Source organism: Diadema antillarum, unplaced genomic scaffold (genome assembly GCF_040938485.1).
Source record: "Diadema antillarum isolate AM-2024a unplaced genomic scaffold, OU_Dant_1.0 seq00001218_RagTag, whole genome shotgun sequence".
NCBI classification, from domain to species: Eukaryota; Metazoa; Echinodermata; class Echinoidea; order Diadematoida; family Diadematidae; genus Diadema; species Diadema antillarum.
In genome coordinates, this window is record NW_027272010.1 from 309,346 (window position 1) to 327,740 (window position 18,395).

The window sequence follows — 18,395 nt, forward strand, 5'->3', positions numbered from 1 at the left end:
TCACAGCATTCAAAAGATTAATTGACATCTAGATATTTGTGAAAAATTAAATATCCAATGTCAGCTTTTTCAAATTTCTTGTAGAACAAGCACTTATGAAATATTTTTTGAAACATCCAAAGGTACTGAAAATGAATTCTCATTGGTGAAGTTAGTGAGATCACGTAAAAAGAGAAAATGTTTAATATTTTGAAAGATGAATGATCATAAATGGTACCATAAAATAAAGTTAAATGACTTTTACTTTTTTATATCCGGTATCAATTAAGTATAATTCAGAGGAAACTTTCTAAAAGAAGGTCTTTGGCATGCTGTATAGGAAGTTTTGTATTCATGAATTTGTGTTTTTGTGCTTGAAACAAACTGCCGACGGTGCCGATTACATTTCTGTTCATTTGTTTGTGTTTTTATCTATTATACACATGTATGTGCATATTTTGCTACGCGAATGTACTTGCAATGTTACTGTTACCAAATTTTGTATGGTGGAATGAGTTTACATTTTGTCAAACTGCTTTATCTTTTGCCTTTCTGTACATACATTGTTCATTTTTGTATATCTTTTTTTTTTTTGAACTCGCGTACCATAATGTTGAGTTAATGAATTATCTCACTATCTCACGTAAGTTAAAATGAAAGTTACAACAGAATTAAAACACCTTCCACCCTGTTTTATCTCAGAAGCATAAATTTGCACGGAGCATGCCTTACAACAGAAGATAAAACAGTTTTCAGAATACCGTGTAATCGAATGGGTGTTCAGGTTTGCGCCCACTGGTACGCGCGTGCGCATACCCTACGACAATGGTATGCGCTGGCAAAGAGAGCGCAAGATAAAACACAAGTTACAACAGAGATAAAACAGTGTTCAGAATACCGATTTGCTACAACAGACTTACAGCAGAGATAAAACGGTCTAATTATACCACCCCTGTACACTTGTACCCATACACTGTTATTTTCGCGTACAGATATTTTTGCAAATGACGAGGCCATACACATTTTCACGATGTTGTTTTCACGAATCGACGCCGACGCTTACGTTAATGCACTATTAACAGAGCGCATGAAGACATTTTTGTGTGTTTTTAAATTCGCGATCCAACTGTGATTTGCGAAATTCGCGAAAAATAAACCCTCGCAAAAATAACAGCTTATACAGTAAATGGCATCATCGCCCAAGCCATTTTTGCTACTGATTATCCCGTAGATCCAAATCAGTGTTTGGGGGACATCCTGTAGATCGGCAGATGTGGGTTAAGGATGTTTAAAAGGCTTCTTCTCTAGAGCCAGAAGTGTTAGAGCTTATTGATGAGAAGGTACTATGCTGACTGTAGTTTCAAATTTCTTTATGGTGGATCCAGGAGTGCCCCTCTTGGGACCCTCTGGTGTTCAAAATTTGGGCCTAAATTGTACATCTCTTCTTCTTCAAAACACACGGTCAAATTTTCACCAAACTTGACAGCAATTACTGCAAGGGTGATAAAATATGAATGTATTTATACTTGCAAACGTGGTGATTGGTGGAGATCAGGCTGGACAAAATGTAACTTTTTTATATTCTTCTTGAAAAGGTATAATCCGATTTTCACCTAACATGGCAGGGATTACCGCTAGGCTGATGGGATATGTATAGCCTGTGTAAATGAGCACCATTCCCCACTTGGGGGCTCCAAGGTGCACAATGCCCAGGGAGAGACAAACCCCTATAATGTAAATTTTTACAAATCTATCTAGAACCAGAAGAGATGAGCTTATTTAGTGCTATAAGTAAGTAGATTGATGGCCGTAGTTTCTGCTTTGTTCACGGTAAATTCAGGGCTGGGCTGGGGTGGGGGATGGGGGTCAGGACCACCACATATTCTTCTTTTGATTCTTGAAAACACATGCTCAGATTTGTCACCAAACTTTTCGGAAATCGTCACTAGGGTGACAATCGATACAAGGACCCCAGACCCCCATTATAAAATCTGTAAATAATAATAATGATAATAATAATAATAACTAGAGAAGCACTCTGAGAGCGCAGACCTCTGCCAAACATGCAAATCATTTTCACCACTGATCTTGTTCTTTCAGTGATTTCCACCCATACGGAATGTGTGCTGAAAGTCGCCTGGTTTCCCAATATAGAAGCCTTTGTTACGTCATAAACCCTCAGCTGCACGGCACGCCTCACCCCAGCAGAAACTAGAGCATGCACTTTAGTGCGCGCAGGCAAACCTCAAATACGCACAGCCTGAACTCCCAATTTCATTGACCCTACCTGCCAAAATGTAAAAAATCCTTCATAAATTCCCCCAAAATTCTCGGATCACTACCAAAAGTTAATCGTTTGTTACTTGTGTCATTTTCTACCTTTCCTGCAAGTTTCATCCCAATCCGTTAACTACTTTTTGAGTTATTTTGCACACGGACAAACTACAATTATCTTAACTAACAAACTAACTACATTGTAACTAATGAACGAACAAACAAACAAACCAACAGTAACGAAAACAACCTCCTCCCTTGGCGGAGGTAATAATAATATGAAGAGTTTGTTTGCAAAACCTAATAAGTCCATTATTTTCACATCTTGGAAACGAAGATGTTGGCATAGCACACAAATGATGTTGAGATCAGATATGAATGTTGGTAACCTGTGTAATAGAAGGTTTACTTTTCAGAAATGTGCACAGAAAGTAATATGTGAAATTTTGCATCTTTCAATGTGTTTTGCGGCTAAAACAAATCTCACTTCATGTTTTGGTGCAAAAGCCAATAAGTCTTCCTCACATGGTATAGAGTAAGTGCGTAGCAAATCTTGCAATTGAATTACTTCTCCAGTTTTTGTTGAGCCCACCGGAGGTGTAGGGAGACTAAGGGATCGCCTGCGGCGTCTGTCCGTCTGTCGTCCATCCGTCTGTCGTCCGTCCGTCCGTCCGTCGTCTGTCTGTAATGCTACAAAAACTTGAATAACTCTCTACTGAGGATTTCAATTTCAATCAGACTTGGAGGGAAGAGTGGTTATACAAAGTTACACATTTTACCAAACATGAAAGGCACCTCAAGGTCAAAGGTCACAGGCAGAGGTCAATGAACTTTAGGGCCCAATGTTAAGTTTTTAGGGCGCGTAACTTTTGATCCCTATGTCCGTTCGTGACCAAACTTGGACAGTAGATGTCCCTTGGGGAATTAAAGGTCATGACAAGGTCAAAGGTCATAGAAAGGGGTCAACAAATTTTTAGGGCCCATTGTTAAGTTTTATGGCGCGTTTCGATTATGGCTCAGAACTTTTGATCCCTTTGTCCGTTTGTGACCAAACTTGGATGGTAAATGTCCCTTGGGGAGTTGAAGGTCACCTCAAGGTCAAAGGTCATAGGTGGGTCAATGAACTTCTGGGAGTTAGAAAAATATTAATTTCTTGTACGCGAATGGGCGAGACACAATTTGGCACTTGCCTTGTTAGCTTACCTTAGCAGAAGGCTCAAGTGAGCTATCGCGATCACTCATTTAACAAATCTTTTAAAAATCTGCTCTTGCACCAGAAGTGATAGAGCTATTAAAGCTACTACTGCGAGTTAGTGCATTGAAGACTGTAGTTTCAAGTTTGTTCATGGCGGATGCAGGGGTGCCCCACTTGAATGTGGGAGGGGGGAGGGGTCTTGAAAACTCCATAATGGATTTTCACCAAACTTGGCAGGTGGCATCCCTATAGATGTGGAAAGGATATTTTATTCAAATGGGCACTATGCCCTAGAGCACAATGCGGGGGGGGGGGGGGGGGGCAGACAAAACCCTGAACGTAAAGAATCTTTACAAATCTTTTCTCAAACTGTAAGTGGTGGGCTAGGGTGTAATTTAGATTATAACTGTAGTCACTAATGGGGGAGGGGGGGAGGGAGGGAGATCAAACTGAGGCCAATCTTCACATTTTCATCTTCTTGAAAATGCATTGTTACATACTCAAGAAGCTGCATCACTTCGGTGATTCTTTGCATTTATCCCCAAGTTGAAAATAATTTATCGTTCGGGTTTATGCCAGGTTAAGTGTGTGTGTCACACACAAACACACTGCTATAGCTTCTGACCACTTAAGCATTGAGAATTAAAGCCCAAACAAAGTTCCGGTACGCCAGCAAAAGTTGTCAAATTTCGCTCCCAAATGTGAACGTATGCCTAGGAAATGTGCGGAATAACGCTGTAATAACAAGATATTTGATAGGTAACGACTAAAATGTGAAATATTAACCAAAAACGTTCAGTCTCAGAACTTACTGGATCGGGGTCAGGCTAAACTCGGACTCGGGGATAACTCGGCCTCGCTTTGACGGCGGGCTGAGTTGTCTTGGTTGTCCCTCTGGTTCTGGATTGTACAGTGTTGTACTATGGGAGCGGCCTGTATAGCGCTTCGCGTTGTAGCTACTTGCAGTAATGGTCCGAGGTCCGAGTTGTTACAACGTGCGCATCAAAAAACCTCTTTGGCGCGCATGCAAAATTAGTGTGTGCCTAAGCACCTCTAAAAACAATCAAAGATGCTTGGTAAACAACAACAAAAACTTCAATGACAGCGCGTCTCGGCAACTGAGGTGATGTGCATATACGCTTGAGGACCACGCTGTCCATTTGTTTTGTACAGGATTAGGACGCACTTTCCTGTCTGGTCAATTAGGCCTCGTTTGGAATTGGGTATTATACGCCTACAGTAGAATATGGCGATCACGAACGGCATGTAAATTGTCTGAAATAGGGTCGAGTTTTCCCTGAGACCGATTTAGTCTGGATCCTTCTGGAATAAAAGTCGGTTTTCCGACTTTTATAATTTTTCTCAAAATACTCCCAAAACGACTCATCATCCCGTCAAATCGCGTCAGCCAGGTAAGTTTCTTTGTATACTCTTTTGATATATTGCAAGCAAATATGAAATGGTGACAGACGGGTTCTCAAACCCTTACCAAAACTTTGTTTTCACTTTAAGGGTTTTTGGGGCAAACATCCTGATGGAATCCCATTTTTCTTTACTCATTTTTCCACTAATAAATGCTAAAAGAAATTTTATTGTTCTTGTTCAGAAAGTGTGATACAGTCTGCGTGACATGAAATAATTTGCATGTGCTTTGTCATGGCATTTTTGAAGCTAAATATTGTATCATTCTGTCACAATGTCAATATTTTGTCTTGTGCAGGAGAGTGGCTACATCATTTGAGGGCAAGTATGGTCGCATTCGCTACTGGCTGAAGGCTGAGATCGATAAGCCATGGGGGTTCAACAGTAAAACCAAAAGAGCATTCACTGTCATCGATCACATTGACATTAACACTCCCACTCTACTGGTGAGCAGTCGTTCTCTTTTATTCTGTGCAAAAGTAAGGTCTCAGTTTCATTGACAGAGATTTATAAATATCTACATATCTTGCGTGTAATGAAAAGTCACTGTGTGATAATAGTGTAAAATGGAAGAGCAGTGTGTGTGTGTGTGTAAACATGTCCAGAGCCCATAGCAATTACAGTCACAATTACATAAACTCTGCATTTCTGTGCATCTCTGTGCTTGCATTACCAGTATGTATCTCAAGTCTAGAGTGTTTGTATTTTCATCTTTGAAATCCATGGCCCAATTTCCATTAAATTTTGTCGGAATCTGTCGTAGGGATAAGGGATGCATAAGTTGTTCAAATGGCCAAGGGGTAGGTCCCCCAAAACCCAAATGTGAGTAAATTTTAAAGGTCTCCTTTCTAAGATCCGGAAGTAATGCAACCAAGTTGTATTACATCTAGATACACTTATATAGGTAATGGATATGAGTTTGTAAACACCGGCTGTAGTGGCTTGACTGGACACCTAGGGGGAAATAAGTAGGGATGGGACCTAAGGATTATAAAATTATGTATTTTCATATTTCCTCTGTAAAATCCACAACCAGATTTTCACCTTACTTGGCAGGAAACATTCTTCGATACAGGAGGGCAATTCCACGGTATGTAGGACACAGATGCCGAAAATTCAAAATGATATTTGTTTCAAACACCATACATTTTCAGACAATACTTGAGTTGAAGTTTTTAAGAATCATTATGTTTTTCTATAAAAGTGGCCATTTTGATTTTCAAAATGGCTGCCAAAATATGCCTATAACTCAATGGTAAAAAAGAGTGTATTGTCACATAATGTACCCTCTGTATATCCACTTTATTAGTACTCTAAACAACAATCTTTTATATGCATGCAGTTACCAGACAAGTCTTTTACCACATGATAAAAAGAAAAAGCTGGTTGCTTTAAAGAATTTTATAAAAACTTTTAATTAGTTTGACAATGATGGATGTAACGTCAGTTACCAAAAACGAGGAATTTTTAACATTATTTATCAAAGAAAGTGAGCTGTATGATGTAACTTAGGATTTCTAATGTATGCCCAATATGCCTCCCTTTCAATACCAGAAAATAAGGATACTTGGCATACTGGAGAGTCAAATGAACACATCAAAATGTGTAACGTCAGTTACCGAAACGTCATATACCAGTATGTAACGTCAGTTACCATGGCAGTAATTATAACTTAGGCAAATTTTTTGACTTTAGGCCATTTCAATACATCTGGGAAGTCAAAGGTTATCAACAAAGAGCAGCAATCCCTTTTATAGGGAATGATGTCATCACCATGGTACACTGTATGTCCATGGATACATTTTTTTTTTTGGTTCACTTTATCTTATTTATTTATTTATCATATTTTTTTTTTTGGTGGGGGCGGGGGCGGGGGCTTGAGCTTTTGATTTTCGGTTCAGCACAAGTGTAAGGTTAAGTCATCTGGAAGTTTAGGTTTACCGCATGCAATATATAATGCACTCAAATTACTATACAGTACTCACTGTCCTACGGGATGATAAAGCTACCAAATTTGTAGGCCTAATCAATGATGTGGTTGCATGGTAACCACCTTTTTCTATTAAAAAGCTTGTGTACAGCTGTATACCAACAGTTTTATAATCTTTACTAATGACTACTTTTGCAAGCATTTTTCTTTTTTTCTGGAAGCTGCATGGAGTTTCTACCTCAAGGCAAATGCAGGAGGTCAATTTCACGGAAAGGTTGCATTTTATGAAAATCAAACTATTGAGTATAGATGATTAATGAAGCTTAATTAGATGATCTGAGTGTGTTTACTCAAAGCAGCCTTTCACAACGGATATTTTGATACCTCATTTGTGAACATCGGTGAACATGGAGTGGAGTTACGTCCGAAAAACCTTCATTTTTCATGAAAATTGCCAATTTTTGCAGAATTTATGTCTCATTTCTGAAACACTATTATGACCATAATACAGCTTGTGTAATTCTCAGATGGCTTATTTTCTGAATGTTCTTTGGTCATAGATTGGTTTAATGATGTTCTAGAACTTGTTCCGGCATCAGTAAATATTATTCTCTCAATCTCAAAATGTGGTAGTTGATAGCGTCCCATAAGTCACGTTTTTGTGTCCCATCAGTCACACTGTTTTTCCCTATCCTGCCACTGTACCAATGAGTAGATATTCATACCACTTGGCTCAGGGTAAGCACCAACCCTTTGCTACATTCAGGAAAGAAAATATCTTTCCAGAGACTCTGTGTGTAAGAATATTTCAGAACTTACTTTCCCATGTGAAAAACGGTGGTCCTCAAGTGTCCCATAAGTCACGACAGCAATTTTTCCTTGCTGTATGTAATGCAATGATACTTTTCAAACTAAGTATGGTGTTTTCATAAACTGTGATATGATGGATCTAACCATGCACTGAGAAAAATGCATTTAATGCAACTATTTTCTCAAAATACTGGTTTGAAATTCCCAAAAATTGTCACTTTGTCCCATAAGTCACAATGGAATTGACCAGGAACAGATATATTTCTTTGCTTGCACTTAAATGTGTGGTTTAGTTAATATGGCACATCTTGAAATGGTACATAGATAAGCACGCCTGACATAAGGCATGTACTGTCATTACTGTTTGAAACTAACACTGATGTTGCTCAAAGTGAGAGGTGATTCTAGGGTAAAATAAAAAACTGTTCATATTTGTTGATTACTTTATTTCATTCATGCAGGGACATTTTTGTAATACATGATAATTATGAACAGGAAGATTCGTTTACATTGATCTTAGAATTCTTTCGGTGCAAAGTCCTATTTCTTGGTATCTGGGATAAATTTGCAAGCCTTGATATACCAGTGAAAAGGAAAAGAAAAACAATTACATTCCTTCAAGCAAGGAATAAACAAATACATTAATGCCCTTTTGACCAAGAAAGCATGTTTCTTCTTCACAGAAAAAATATTAAAAGTGTAACACTATTCATTTAAATCATTATTGATAATGGAGATCATTTTTCATGCCTCCGCCACGAAGTGGTGCCGGAGGCATTATGTTTTTGTGTTGTCCGTCCGTCCGTACGTCCGTCCACTTTCGTTTACGCGATAACTTGAGGAATATTTACTGGAATTTTACCAAACTTGGTCCAAGTATGAAGTATGATGGGGCAATTAGTTGATAAGATTTTGGGTGAAATCGGCTAAAGGTCAAAGGTCAAAGATCAAGGTCAAATCATGAAATTGTATCCGTTTACGCGATAACTCAAGACTGGATGGAGCAAATTTCACCAAACTTTGTTGGAGGATGATGTATGATGGGACAATTACTTCATTAGTTTTTCAGTGAAATCGGACAGAGGTCAAAGGTCAAAGATCAAGGTCAAATCCTAAAATTTATCTGTTTACGTGATAACTCAAAACTGGATGAAGCAGCTTTCACCAAACTTGGTCCAAGGATGATGTATGATGGGACAATTAGTTGAGTAGATTTTAGTGACGTTGGCAAGAGGTCAAAGGTCAAAAGGTCAAGGTCAAATGCTACAAATGTTGCAATTTCCCCCATATCTATGCAATGCCCAAAGGTATTTTCTTGAAACTTGGTGTGGACATGTACTACTGTGTAAGAATTATCCAGAGAGAGTTTCATGTCATAAGGTCAAAGGTCAAAAGGTCAAAGGTTAGGTGAAAATGTTGCAATATCACTTTTCTCGCAAATGGTTCAAATGTATTTTCATGGAACTTGGTACATACGCATGTACTGTCTGGCAGGGATTCTCTGGGGAATTTAGGGGTCATAGGTCAATAGTCAGGGGTCAAAGGTCAAGGTCAACTCAAAATTTTACTATTTCCCTCATATACTAGTATATGCAATGCTTGCATTATTAGTTTCAAAACTTAGTACATGCATTACCTAATGGAGATTCTCCAGGAAATTTCCAGCCAGAAGGTCAAAGGTCAAAGGTTAAGGGTCAAAGAACAGGTTTCAATGCCCCCCAAAAAATTATGTTGTATCGTTATCACACTCTTTCTTCATACCTTTGAAATTACTCAATGCATAAACTTCCCCAAAATTCCCCAAATATGTATACCAGCACTCTTAAAAAATTATACCAAACCCAGTTCAAGACATTTCTGACAAACCTGTCATTTCAATATTTTGCCAGTTATGTAAAAATGTCATGGATTACACATTGTATTATACACCTATTGGAAGAATCATGCATTATGGCGGAGGTATCAGTCACCATAGAGACATTTCTAGTTTTTATTTGTGGCCCTAACAGTGCCTTGAGGGAGAAGTAGTAAAATAAAGAAAAGAAGAAAGAATATATCACAGTAGATTTCATACATATCTGTGAATATTTTTATTTGTATGTGTTTTTTCCCCATGACCTGAAAGATTTTTTTTTTCCACACACAAAAACATCTGTGTTTTGTGTAGTACTGGAGGGCATTATGAGTGGGGTACTCTAGATAGAAACTTTCCTGTTCATCAAAAAAAAAAACCCAAAACAACAACAACAACCAAAAAAAAAACCAACAACCCTGAGTTATGTCAATATTTATACTTGGAACTGCTTAATCTAAATGGCTCTGTGTAATCATAACTGTTGAATAAGCATTCAGTCTTAAGACAAATGTCAAGAAATATCCTCTGGTGCATTTACATTATTTTTGCTCAACTGTGCTATGGCATGGGGGGGGGGGAGCTTGCCCTCTAAGGGCCCAACCCCATTTTTGTCTTTAGATTTTGTTTTAATTTGTTGCTAAGTAAATGCCTGGGATTGTTGCTGATATACTGCAGCAGTATAATAACCTGTTAAATAAATTAGTTCTTGGTAAACCTCATAGCAAAAGTATGTGTAACGTCAGTTACTGACATGTTTACCTTTAAGTTTTCATAAAACATAAAGAAAATGGACTATGTTTCATTTCATTTGGGTATTTGTAATTGATGAACCAAGGTATGATTCCATATCAAACAAATCACTCTGAAAGGTCAGAATTATAAAATATCACAAAACTATTCCTAATCATGATTTTCTATGTGTAAACCCTATGGCAAATGTAAGCATAACGTCAGTTACCGTCATGCCTTTACTGAAATTGGCATGGTGCTAAAAGGAAGTATCTAAAGTGCACGTTATTTTGTACACCTGTTCCTAAGAACCTAGGTTTATTGCCATATTAAACACATAGGCCCGAATTCACAAAGGTGGTTTCGCTCGAAACCATGGTTTCAAACCTCAGATTTGAAACCATGGTTTGAACCTGCGATTCACAAAGGTGGTTTTGGCAGAAACCATGGTTTCTCCGCAGTCTTCTACGTCACGATTTTGAGTCAACTGTTTGGGGTGGTCTGAAACAGTGGACTCAACTGAAACCATGGTTTTAACCAATCACAGAGCAGCATTTCGGGACTTATTTTGCAGACGAGAGTCGAGTTGGTGGTCGGCGCGGCAATTCTTGAATCACTCGGCAAGAGAATAAGAGTTGTTGATGGTTGGAGAGTTACGAGCGTTCGCTCCAACTTTTAGAAAATCGTGAGTAATTTATCCATTTATAGTGATGAGAAGTGTTTTGCGCTATCATCCATTGTTTTTATTTGTGACGAAAATTTGAGATTGATGGTATAAAATGCATGCAATGCTACCAAGCAGAACACGGGATATGATATAGAGATATATGCGTTATCGTCAGCAGGTTTTTGTGTAGTCCTACACGTATATTTTTGTGTCGCCCTCTCGCACAATAGCGGCGAGCTACCACACATCCTTCTTCTTGTGACCTTGCTGGAGCTCTGCCACTTCTCTCTATTCTTTACCTGCCCATGGTCAGGCAGGCACACAAAACTGGCTAGAATTGAAGAAAAATTTTGATCTTCCAATACACCATTCCAAAATAGTATAGATCTAGAGGATCAGTCTCGAACGAGAGACGTAGCCTAGTAGGTAACCTGTGAGTTCTCACGGAAGAAGTATGAAAGCCTGACAACCTAGTCTAGACCTAACTGCGACCAGCCCCAAGCAACGCGAAGCGTTGGACAGTACATGTATAAACTATAACCTTTGTCTTTGATAACTGTCTACAATTCCAAGGAGGAGCACACCGGGGTTACTTTAGACCTTTGTTCAGTTTGGCAAGAATTCCTCTTGGGACAGCCACCCAAAATGCGTGTTGCGTGTGTGCATTCGTGCGTATCGCAAGCAAGGTTAGGCTTGGTAGGCCTAATGTTAGGCCTATAGCCCAACCAGACGCTGTTAATACGCTGTGCTGTACAGCGACTGGGCTGTGTATAGCTAGTTAGGCTAGGTAGAGTTGTATTGGCTAGATCTGCACTGACCCACTGAGTAGATCTAGGGCCTAGCTAGTAGACCTGGGCCCCGTCTTATAAAGCCTTCAAATCAATCACAGGTCCCCAAATCAATCGCAACTTGCATTGCAGCTCTCAAAAAACTTGTGATTGATTTCTATCACAAGTCTTTATAAGACAGGCCCCTGGTCTAACCAGTTAGTACAATGTAATTGGGGTGGCTGTCCCAAAAGGAACTCTTTCCGCAGCGAGTCCGTCTTACAATGGCTTACAAACTACACAATCGAACATTTAAGAATCTAAAATGACTTTATAAATATTAGAAACTAGAACTCTAAACACGTCTAGTAGTTCTAGACTCTAGCAGGCCTCGAAATAGGATTTTGGAGGGGCAAGGCCATTTAGAAAAGGGCACTGTTTCCAAGAGGCCAGTGCACTTGGGTCAGTCAGAGGGGCACCAAGGCCACATTCGAAAGGGCATGTTGGGTGTTTATACGTGATGTGAATGCCCCATAGAGCTGTATGCTATCGACCGTGCTGCTACATTCCAGCAGCGCACGCACGCATAAGATCTCTCCGCAGCAGACGACGTTAGGCAGTAGGCCATACGCAATACGATGTAGGTTCTTTAATACAGTACGTTCTCAACGCACACGCCGCGCTCGCTTTGGAGCACTTCAGGCGCCATTTTGCTTTGAGCATGCGGCGCGCGGCCGCGGGTCGGGCGGGCGGGCATGAATCACAGAGTTTTGTGGCATGAATGCAGAGCGAGAGAGATGGCAAAGCTCGCAGCCGTCCGACAGCCCTGGCAAACCTTGTGACCACTTGCTCCGGTTCGCCGCTGCCTAGCGCTTAGCTAGTAACTCTATGGCCGCAGTGCTTTTGGCATTCGGGACGGTAAAAGCCAGTCGGGTGTAGACACATGTACGTACACGTCGTCTTGTATCTCGGAAAGATACTTTGAGTTTGAATCAGATATATTGGGACGCGAGTGAACTGAAGGTATGATATTTGAGTAGACTTTGAGAAAGGGCATATTATACGTCATAAATAATAACTTTCATTCTAAAAGGGGCACCACTGCCACAAGAAAAAGGGACATTTTTTTTGGCCGTAACTTTGATCAAGGAAAGAAAGGCATTGCGGCCAACGAGAGGGCACCGACGGCCATGGCCGTCGGTGGCCGTCGGTTAATTCGAGGCCTGCTCTAGTATTAGTAATCAGTAGTAATAACATGATCAAAATATTCAGTGGGAAAAGCGTGACAAAAACGTCTTGCTAAAGACGTTGGTACTCACCAGCAAAAGTTTGCAAATTGCCGTAAAGATAGGATACGACGGTCCTCCGAGAAGGCAGCAACACGAGCAATCGTTCACGAACATGGCTAACTGCGCATCGATCGCCCACTGCAGATGTTGAAGCAGCACGCCAGCAGCGTGACCGTATAGGCCTAACTTGTTACTGTTTTTACAGCAATTTGCAACCTCTTGCCGGTGATCGCGTACCAACATCGTTAGTTTAGTAGGTCTAGGTCCTACGAGCTGCGTTTGTTGCGCTATTCCCACTGCGCTGAGTATAGTTTTTAGTATCGTGTCATTTTAATGTTTGATTGGTGTTTTTGTAAGCCACTGTAAAGGCCATCGTTTTTATCTGTCGCAACTCGCTGATGTCTTGTTACGTAGTAATAATAGATATCATACAAGACATAAGCGATACTTTATTATTGTTATTTTTTGATATACTTTACTAATACTACAGAGTAACTCTGATATAAACGACAGAGATTCGAAGGAACATAGGCCTACATGTGTATTGCGAAATTTACGAAGCACATCGTATGCGGATTAACAAGTGGTTAACCAATTGACCAATCATAACGGCTTCTAGGCCTACTCGAGAATTGTCAAATATGTAGGCCTATGCGGAAGTGACTGATGTGAAGGTACACTGTATGTAGTGATGTACCAGGTATGTTTTCCAATTATATTGAGGAGCCGACGATTTGTCCTTCGATATATTTAATGACATGATCCTGCTTTGAAAATTATCAACTGAGTTACTTATCAAAATTGCCATTTTTTGTGATTTATCTGTTGCAGTAGACACATCGTTTGACTGCAATCAACAGGAAGCCTGGTTTTGCTGTAAAAAAACAAAACCGTAAGTAGAATCCTTTCATAAATGCACAACTTGGGGAGGAATTAAAAATGTGGAATACTTGTTTGAAAACATGACTTGTGGAGATTTTGTTATTAATCATAATTACAAGTTTGAACTTACTACCCTGTGAGAAGGTTATGTGTTCATCATTGCACTGTAAGATTCCACCGTGGTAGCTAATAAATGAAATTCGGAAACAGATTCATTATTGCATTCGTGATCTTGAGCCTTAAACTAAAATCCACCGTGATACAAGTGTGTAATAGTAGAGAATGAAAAAAAAAAAAGAAGATATGGAATTTTTGAATGTTTGAAGAAATCAGATGAGTAGATAAACAGATCATTACTGTTAAAAAAAAATGACATCACTAGGTCTGTGTAAATGGCAAAATTGGTAAGCATCTATTTGGGGAGGGACATGATATTGTACAAATGGGATACTCTTAAGAGGGGCCCTGGGGCAGCAGTAACATCCTTTCTACATTGCCATCTTCTCGAAAACAATTGGAAAGATTTTAACCAGATTTGGCACTGACCATCTGCATATTTCTGATCAGCGTTTTTAGCTCACCTGGGCCTAATAGCTCAAGTGAATTGTAGCGGTCGCTCACCATTCTTATCTTAACAACCGACAAGCGGATTTTAACCAAACTTGGAGGGAAAATCTGTAAGGGGCGGTGAGTTAAAGATGTACAAGTGGTGGGTGTAGCTCCCCAGGGGGCTCTGGGGTAACATCTTTCTTTTTTTTTTTTTTTTTACAAAAATGCCCGAAATTTGGCAATACTACATGAGCTAGTATGAGCGCTAGACCCACAAGCTCTTTTAATGTATACTAATCCAAATATTGTCAAGATGTCATAACTTCTCTTTTATTTTTGATGATTTCATTAAATCATCTCGCAGTGTAAAATTCCCCAAAATAATTTACTTGCAAAAGAAAAATGTATCAACGTGGCTGAATCTCCAAATAAATTAATTATTGGGTATATCTCTTTAAACTGTATTCATTTGTTGTTCGCAGGTATTTGTTGTTGAAAATGTCATAAGACTTGATAGTCTGAATCAATTTCTTGAATGCAGTTAAGGTCTTTGTCCTTTTTGTATCATATGTAGGAAACACCGATAATGGCTGCCAACCATTTGTCAGAGACATCTCCAGCTATACTCCAAAGACTGAGAGAGGTATTATTTTGTTTCATTTTTTGGTGCTTGCCTTCATATAACTTTCAATATTTTCCTAAGGATGATAAAGCATTGTAGTAGGACAACATGGCTTCTTCGAAGTGAATTTATTATTACATACATGGGGCCTGTTTCACAAAGGTCGCACTTAGTAAGTCAGACTTAGCGCTAGTCAATCTTAGTCTAAGTGCGACTTTTTAAGTCTGTTTCACAAAGTCAATCTTAGGCTAAGACTGACTTATTCGATTTGAATAATAATGTACGAGCCAAAAATATGCAAATTAGCCATTTGTTGTCTGCTGATGATTTTTTGAGTAATTTCTGGAAGGGAAATTGCTTTGATTTTCTGCAACTACGATTCATATGACATTACTTTGGATCATTCGTTATTCACAGTGCTCATTTACTGACTCATATTATTTCTCTTTTGTACATGAATAGCCGCTCATTTGATGATTATTTTGATATAAGAGATGTGCATGATGCCTCTTTAATCCAGTCCCACATGTTTATATTGGACTGTGTGAAAGTTAGGATGAATGGGGTTGCTCGCGCAGCTCGCAGCAGCTAGCTGGCACTGATATGATCTCTGCATTCTGTACAACCATTCACATTGCACAATTGGTAACTGTGGACCTTGGTAGAAGAGGATTCTGGCTAGCCTCTTGTTGCACACGAAGAGAAGTTTTCTTTTCCAACTAGTCTAGTTAGGGTTGGTCGTAACTACAGAAGTGAGTGTAGCTTAATCTGTTAGTCATTAGGTAGGTCCTTGAAATTATGTAATTTGAGCAAGAGATGATTCATCGAAGGTTAGGAAGGGACTGAATATTATGAACTCTGTGTGTGTTGTGCTGGTACAACTGTACTCGTATTGTAATTTGTAGAGTCTGCTCATTACTAATATCATGTCATTAGACAATGTCTACATTATCCCGACCAGACGCTGTTAATATGCAGTGCAAATAACTGGGCTGTGTATAGTTATGTCTACACATAAACTCTTATCAGTTCTAGTATTAGTATGACTATCAATTAAACATGGCTATGCCTAACAGTTAGTGTAGAGTCTGTGCACTGTGTTATTAATCAAGCTAGGGGCACAGTGCCACATCTTTATGATTTTGAAGAAAACAAAGTGCATGATTGCCCTAGACTGCATGTATAAGGTTAGTTAGAACCATAATAAATCATGGCTAATGGCTATCAACTGGTCGAATTTTAACGTCCAATTGCTGGGCCCTGAGTTGAATTGGGAAGTAATTGATGAATTTATGCATTTTTGGATTTTGGAATGTGCTTGATGAGATTAGAGAACTGCATCAATCAAGATTAGGCATAGAAACTACTAGACCTCTCACGTTTTCCGTGTATACGTTACTGTAGCCTTTGATGCGAGGCAGAGGTGACTGTCTATTGGCTAACCGTTTCCTCTAACTGACACAAAATGCTGGGGGGGGGGGGTTGTTGTGTCTTATTTTGTTTTGTTTTTTGCTTCCAGGAAAAAAAAAAAAGCATTCATTAAGATGTAACTGGTACCGTAGAAATGGAAACTTGGCTAATTTCATTGGCAGTCATGTGTAGAGGTAGACCAATAAATCTGCCTCTTGTCGGGTAGCCTCTTGTTAACTGTATTTATACGGTCGCTAATGCAGTCGACCGTATTACAGACTGTACAGATACAATTAGGCTACCGAACAAGAGACAAATTTATCGGTCTAACCAGTTAGTGTAGATAGACACAGCCCCGTCCTGTACACAAGAGGTATAATATTTCTAACAAGTATAGGTCTAACTAATTTGTTAGGTTTTTCTAATTTGTTGTGAATGCATGATATTTATAATGGATAGGCATGCATTAATATTCATGGGTAAGCAGCTACGAAGATAACACAGGCAAGAAAGGATTGGTAGAAATATGATTAATTTCAAAAGTCCAGATACATGTAGATTATATAGCTCTTTATGAGCTAAAATTTTGGTTTAACTTAACAGTTCAAACTATCAGTATTGTACATTTGTAGGTAGGGATCTATTTTTATGACTATTTTTAATTTGGACCATTGCTCAGTGAATAGTGTAGGAGTAGACCCTCTACGAAACTAGTGATTGTCTAGTTTGTTAAAAATACTGCCATCTCACTCAGGATAAGATAAAGTGGAAGAAATTAATGAATATTAGGAGTTGATTATGCTTTTGAACTTCCCATTTTGGAATTTAAGTCTGACTTTACGCATGGCTTCAGGCCATGCGTAGAGTTACGCAGGACTTGGTGGGACTTACGCATGACTTAAGCTTTGTGAAACAGGATTCAAAGTCCTGCGTAAATTTACGCAGGACTTAGGGACTTACGCAGGATTTGGGGATTTACGCATGAGTTAAGTCAAACTTAAATCTTTGTGAAACACCCCCATGGCTTAACTAATTTTTCGGGTGGCCAGCTGGGCCACTTAACCAAGATGATTGGTGGCCAAATTCAATTTCGGATACGATTGCAAAACAGCATGTAAGCACATAATTCTGACTTTTCATGAATAAATTTAATCAAGAAACATTGCTATGACTGTTATGAGTGGCCAACCGGGCCACAAAGGGCTAGTTTTTGGTGCCTCTAGAAAACTTTTGTTTTGCCAGTGGCAACCGGGCCACTGATGAAGTTGACATACATTTATAATCTAACTAAATTATTCTTCTTCCAAATTACACATGTATGTACATCAGCATGCAGTGGTGCTTCTTATAATTATAGTTCTCAAGTTAAATGTATGGCAATTAGAGTAGTGGGCATTAACAAAAATGACATTTTCAAGATCACCTATTCAATTCTGTGTATTCTACTGACTGGACTATGCAAGTACTTTACAACTGATCATTCGGCTCAAGAAATTCATGATAATCACTAGTTGACAGTTGAAAAAACTGACATTAGTAACGACAATTTCTTGTCTTTCTGTATTTCATTTTTTAATTTCCTCGTCCTATGAAAGTGAATTAGATGGACAATTAAGCGGCACATTACTGTTTTAAGCGTATACAGTAATGTTCTCCCCAATACTATTGTTCACCTTCAAGTTGTTTTTTCAATTAGTTAAGATGAAAAAACACCAAGTATTGACTGATCATGAGGATAGTAGTAGAAATGTTCACCCCCAATGAGTTGTTCGTACCAACCCTGCTATCACTCTTTGGTAGAGCTGAGGTGAACAGCACGTAGGAAATGTTAACAGAATAGTACTGTAGATATTTGTTTCATAAACCTCATTATTGAATATGTTTTTATGACAAACAATAAGAATCATTTTGTTTTACCACATATTTTCTAACTATATCAGTGTCCAATTTATTCCTCCGTACATTCCCAGAGAGGTAAAAGGATACAAGGAGGATTGGCTGACAGGCGGAATCCA

The 18,395-nt window shown here is 39.0% G+C and overlaps 1 protein-coding gene across 2 annotated transcripts in view; it reads left to right on the forward strand.

The window, feature by feature from the left end:
- LOC139744909 (arrestin domain-containing protein 3-like) overlaps positions 1–18,395 on the forward strand; it is a 160,930-nt gene that overhangs the window by 52,117 nt on the left and 90,418 nt on the right. For both annotated transcript variants that reach the window (XM_071655323.1, XM_071655322.1), the window contains exon 4: positions 5,169–5,316. In XM_071655323.1, the coding sequence (XP_071511424.1) occupies positions 5,169–5,316 (148 nt within the window). The remainder of the gene's footprint in view (positions 1–5,168; positions 5,317–18,395) is intronic.